Raw genomic sequence first — 5,909 nt, 5'->3', positions numbered from 1 at the left:
CAACATTTTTAACCCCCAAAACCGAGAGAGAATGGGCGAAAAACGATGCGCAACAAATTCAAATGGTCAGATAAAAAAAATGTCAAGTGACACGGGGCAGGGCACGAGCCAAAGTGTCAGGCAGATGGAAAATATAAAGCCATTCTCTGCAGAATCCCATATAATAGAAGTAGCTGGACACATTCATTAGTTGATTGGATCTACTATCTATGTAGATGTTGAGGGTTGTACTTATTAAAATTCAAATTTAAATTATTAAATCATTAAGCTCTTCCATGGTCTTATCAACTGGAATATCTGTCTAAAATGCAACGATTAACTACAACTCAGATTGTTTTCATATTTATGTACATATATGTATAGGGCCTGCCTGCCTACCATGCTAATGGATTTCCATGGCACATCAAAAACATAAAAAGCAAACCAGATGAGTTGGCAGAAAAGCTTAGTAGAGCCAGGCCCTGTGGTCCTTGATGGTTGATGGCGGACAGCTTGGTGCCATTTAAATGTAGCAACAAATTCCGCACTGAATTCCGAATGAATAGGTCGATGGGGTTGGTGGATGATTGGATGGATTGGCAGTTGCCCACTGACCGAATTAAACGGCAGAACTATCCCCAGATTAGCCTTCTGCATCGTAATATACTGTAAATGGGAATTAAGGGAAATCACAAAAAGAGTAAGGTCATTAAACCACTTAACTGAAACAAAAAAGGATTGACATTTTCATTTCGCACTTCAAGGCAAATGATTAATCTGATTGGAAATCGGTTCCCTAGGCTTCCCTATTCCCCAGTTTCAAATGGCCACATTTGCTGCCTCTTCACAAATAATTCCACCAAAAATTGCCCACTAAGTGTTTATTCTCTCTTAGAGCTGGGCCTGCACCATTGTGCGGTGACTGATGCTTAAAAATAAATGCTGGCGTGCAGTGTTAATGGTTGCATAATCCTATCCTCATAGCATTCCATACACACAGATCGATAGCACCATGGGGAATTGCCCGAAAGTGCTGTGGGGCAGCAAAAGAATCCATCCGTCCCTTTATTCGCTTTAAAGCTATGGACATTCTCTCCGAAATATGTAGAACATATTTTTCTCTTTATATACAGGACACCAGTATTTGGTGTAAATAAAGTATAATTCCAAAGCATATATTTCACCCCCAAGCATCGTGTGGCTTTATTCTGATTTCTCACTCCCCAAGGCAGTGACACTATGACAGAGATTATAATTACCCTTCAAGGAATCGGGTCTGGACTCAGGTAAGCCCTTTCTGCGGCCCCGTACCACCGGATTCACCAGATAAACGCGCAAATGATGCATCACCTGATGGGCGGTGGGAATGCACTGGCCCAAATCTGAATTGTGGAGGGTCTGGACCAGGTCCTCCGGCTGCAGGCAGGTGATGGACATTCGCTTGCTTGTCCAGTTCTGCAGATTGATCACCAGATCCTGATGCGTAAGCCTAGCCAGCAAGACGTACTGGTGGTCCAACTCGTCCACATAGTGCAGCCGATACTTAGAGGACTCCCGGTTCCAGTGCATTGGCAGCAACTCGCTGCCACCTCTGCCGGGATCCACCGGAATTAGTCTACTCCCGGCGCTCATCCTGATGCCCTGCCCGTGCTCCGGGTCCACGCTCCGGAGATGATACTGCTTGGTGACGAGGAAATGGGCCAGTGCCAGCAGCAGGTCTGCCTTCTTGCGTATGCTTCGCCGGATCGAGTAGAAAAGGAGCTGCCAGCCGTAGAACTGACCGTCCTCAGAAGCTGACACCGTCTTGGCCTCGAACGTCGTGGTACCAACCGACCTTAGCGACACGAAGGACGATGGTAATGCTGCATGCGGGCCATTATCATCAGTGTCATTCATTGGTCTGCTGATGTCGAGTGTGTGTTTTGCTTGTGCGTGTTTGGGGGGGAAATTTTTTGATTTTTCCCCTGACAGAATGCTAAGAGAGTACTAGGTTCTGAGACCCCTTTTTCAGAATCTTTCCAACCTGCACAGGCACTCCCTACCGAAATCTACCTCCAGATAAATTTACGACGCCTCCAATCATAGTTAAGAGTATATTAATCTGTACGTTTTTCCCTTTTTGGCGCCTTTTATCTACTTTTGGTACCCACTCTTTTCTATAAATTCCAGCAAGCGAAGTCTGTTCATCTCTTATGAGGGATATTATATATATGTTTATATATATGTTATTGTATACATGTACATATCACACTTTCTGTAAAATAGGTCCTCTTCCCATATAAATTTTCTTCGTTATTTTCTGTTTTCTCCTGCTAAAGTCTCACATACGAGTATCTTGCATTTTTGTATACCCGATACTCAAAATGAGTATTAGGTTAGGTTAGGTTAACACGGACGGCCCTCAGCGGGGCCACGCATAGGCCAATCTGGCCCTTAGTTATCCGGATAGGGGGGGGGGGTGTATGAACCCTCGCGGGAGTGTTTATCTGGTTTTAAAGTCCCCGAGAATCGAGGTGTTTTTAGCATAGGCCAGCAGTTCCTGTGGCGTCCTTTTGGAGGCATCTTCCAGTGATGCCAGCACTGGGGCGCCCAGGTATCTCCTCCTTGCCCTTGAGAGAGCCGGACAGTAGCAGATGAGATGTTTCAGGGTTTCGATAGCTCCAGGTTCATCACATTTCCTACAACTGTCTCTGTTGGTGATGCCTAGCTTAGCTGCATGTGCAGCAGCCAGACAGCGGCCTGTAAGTATTCCCACTAGCAATCTACAGTCCTTCCGTGGTAGGTGCAGTAGGTAGTGGCTAAGTTTCTCGTTGCGTTCCTTGCACATTATCTTCGAGGTTCTGCAGGTGGTGGTACTGCTCCACCTGCTATCAGTCTGTGTTCTAGCCGACTTCTCTAGATCGCATTGCAGCGTTCTAAGGGAGACAGGCACGTTCTCGGTTCTCCTATTCTCCAGCCCGACGCCTTCCTTAGCTAGTACGTCCGCCGCTTCGTTTCCTTCGATGGCCTGGTGGCTGGGAACCCAATAGATCCGCACTGTCTTTGTCGTGCTTAGGATGTCTAATGCCTACCTGCTCGCCAAGACACTTCTGGAACTGACCGCGGACGACTGCATGGATCTTATCGCCGCTTGTCTGTCGACGAATAGGTTGACCGCATTGTGTGCTCGTTCTGTGAGGGGAGCGACTTCCGCTGCTTTCCCGATGGCAAAAACTTCTGCCTGGAATATGCTGCATTGGTCCGTTAGCTTATACGACAGCCTTATCTCAGGGTCTGTACAGTATAGGTCCGCTCCTACTTCTCCGTCCATCTTGGAGCCGTCTGTGTATATATTGAGGTGCTCAGTTTGGTCCCTTCCAATTTTCCAGTCTTCAGGTCCCAAAGATGTGGTTGTTTTGACGTCAAGGCAGGTTTGGGGGGTCATGTAATCAGTTGATCTGGTCATGTCCCTGCCAATTGAACTGTGCCCGTATCCTTGTATCGATAGATTTCCTGATCCTATAAGGCGTTGTGCTGCCTTTCCCGCAATCAGGCGAGCGTGAATGTCCAGGGGGTCGATTCCGAGTACAGTTTCGAGTGCTTTTGTTGGGGTTGACCTCAGCGCCCCTGTAATACAGAGCAGAGCCTGTCGCTGAGTCTTTTCCATAAGCTTATGGTATGTCTTCTTTTCAGTAGCCTGCCACCACACTAAGGCTCCATACAGCAGAGTTGGTCGCACCACCGAGGTGTAGATCCAGTGCATTAGAGCAGGTGACAGGCCCCATATGCTGCTGAGCATCTTCTTGGATGTATAAAGAGCAATGGTAGCCTTCTTCACCCTTTTCACTACATTAGGCCTCCATGCCAGCTTGCTGTCCAGTACTGTGCCTAGGTATTTCACCTGTGATTTTGGAGTCAGCCTAGTTTGGTCAATTTTTGGGGGGGTCCATATCGGTACCTTGTACCTCATGGTAAAGAGGATGAGGTCCGTCTTGTCTGCGTTGATACTGAGTCCTACCTCTTCCGCCCACTCACGGATCTCCCTGACTGTACGTTCCATTATGGAGCTGAGGGTCGATGGACATACACCCGTAATAAGTATGCTTATGTCGTCTGCGTAAGCTGTTATTTTTGGGGCCTTCCTTTCAAATCTCTTAATGAGGTCGGCGTAGTAGTGGCGACAGGACTCCACCTTGAGGTGTGCCTCTGTGTGCCCCTTTACCATGGAAGCAGTGCCCCACTTCAATTGCACCCGTCTACAACTTAGGAGGTTTTTGAGGTTCTCCAAACTCTCGAGATTTTCTCCATTGCATGGGGATATAGCCCGTACTTAGGCATGCTGAGTATATTGCGAAGAGCCATGGGGTAATAACCTCTTTGGTCAACTGCATCATGGCTGGGAATATCCCGTCCAGTCCTGGTGCTTTTATGCCCGCGAAGGAGTCTATGGCCCAGTGGATTCTCTTAGTGGTTAACAGATGGTGCGCCTCCATTAGTGCTGTTAGGGCTTCTTTACTGCCCACTGTCCACTGTCCGTTGTCTAGTCTACTCCCGGCGCTCATCCTGATGCCCTGCCCGTGCTCCGGGTCCACGCTCCGGAGATGATACTGCTTGGTGACGAGGAAATGGGCCAGTGCCAGCAGCAGGTCTGCCTTCTTGCGTATGCTTCGCCGGATCGAGTAGAAAAGGAGCTGCCAGCCGTAGAACTGACCGTCCTCAGAAGCTGACACCGTCTTGGCCTCGAACGTCGTGGTACCAACCGACCTTAGCGACACGAAGGACGATGGTAATGCTGCATGCGGGCCATTATCATCAGTGTCATTCATTGGTCTGCTGATGTCGAGTGTGTGTTTTGCTTGTGCGTGTTTGGGGGGGAAATTTTTTGATTTTTCCCCTGACAGAATGCTAAGAGAGTACTAGGTTCTGAGACCCCTTTTTCAGAATCTTTCCAACCTGCACAGGCACTCCCTACCGAAATCTACCTCCAGATAAATTTACGACGCCTCCAATCATAGTTAAGAGTATATTAATCTGTACGTTTTTCCCTTTTTGGCGCCTTTTATCTACTTTTGGTACCCACTCTTTTCTATAAATTCCAGCAAGCGAAGTCTGTTCATCTCTTATGAGGGATATTATATATATGTTTATATATATGTTATTGTATACATGTACATATCACACTTTCTGTAAAATAGGTCCTCTTCCCATATAAATTTTCTTCGTTATTTTCTGTTTTCTCCTGCTAAAGTCTCACATACGAGTATCTTGCATTTTTGTATACCCGATACTCAAAATGAGTATTAGGTTAGGTTAGGTTAACACGGACGGCCCTCAGCGGGGCCACGCATAGGCCAATCTGGCCCTTAGTTATCCGGATAGGGGGGGGGGGTGTATGAACCCTCGCGGGAGTGTTTATCTGGTTTTAAAGTCCCCGAGAATCGAGGTGTTTTTAGCATAGGCCAGCAGTTCCTGTGGCGTCCTTTTGGAGGCATCTTCCAGTGATGCCAGCACTGGGGCGCCCAGGTATCTCCTCCTTGCCCTTGAGAGAGCCGGACAGTAGCAGATGAGATGTTTCAGGGTTTCGATAGCTCCAGGTTCATCACATTTCCTACAACTGTCTCTGTTGGTGATGCCTAGCTTAGCTGCATGTGCAGCAGCCAGACAGCGGCCTGTAAGTATTCCCACTAGCAATCTACAGTCCTTCCGTGGTAGGTGCAGTAGGTAGTGGCTAAGTTTCTCGTTGCGTTCCTTGCACATTATCTTCGAGGTTCTGCAGGTGGTGGTACTGCTCCACCTGCTATCAGTCTGTGTTCTAGCCGACTTCTCTAGATCGCATTGCAGCGTTCTAAGGGAGACAGGCACGTTCTCGGTTCTCCTATTCTCCAGCCCGACGCCTTCCTTAGCTAGTACGTCCGCCGCTTCGTTTCCTTCGATGGCCTGGTGGCTGGGAA

At 47.9% G+C, this 5,909-nt stretch overlaps 1 protein-coding gene across 1 annotated transcript; it reads right to left on the bottom strand.

Annotated features, from left to right (window-relative positions):
• Positions 1-1,153: 1,153 nt before the first annotated feature.
• Positions 1,154-1,965, bottom strand: LOC117184924 (proteasome inhibitor PI31 subunit). Its single transcript, XM_033384117.1, has one exon. It carries the CDS (start codon positions 1,873-1,875, stop codon positions 1,183-1,185), a length of 693 nt encoding a protein of 230 aa, XP_033240008.1. The 5' UTR covers positions 1,876-1,965; the 3' UTR covers positions 1,154-1,182.
• Between the last annotated feature and the right edge of the window lie 3,944 nt (positions 1,966-5,909).

This window comes from Drosophila pseudoobscura, chromosome X, assembly GCF_009870125.1.
Source record: "Drosophila pseudoobscura strain MV-25-SWS-2005 chromosome X, UCI_Dpse_MV25, whole genome shotgun sequence".
NCBI lineage: Eukaryota > Metazoa > Arthropoda > Insecta > Diptera > Drosophilidae > Drosophila > Drosophila pseudoobscura.
This window is presented reverse-complemented; position numbering and strand designations above follow the sequence as displayed.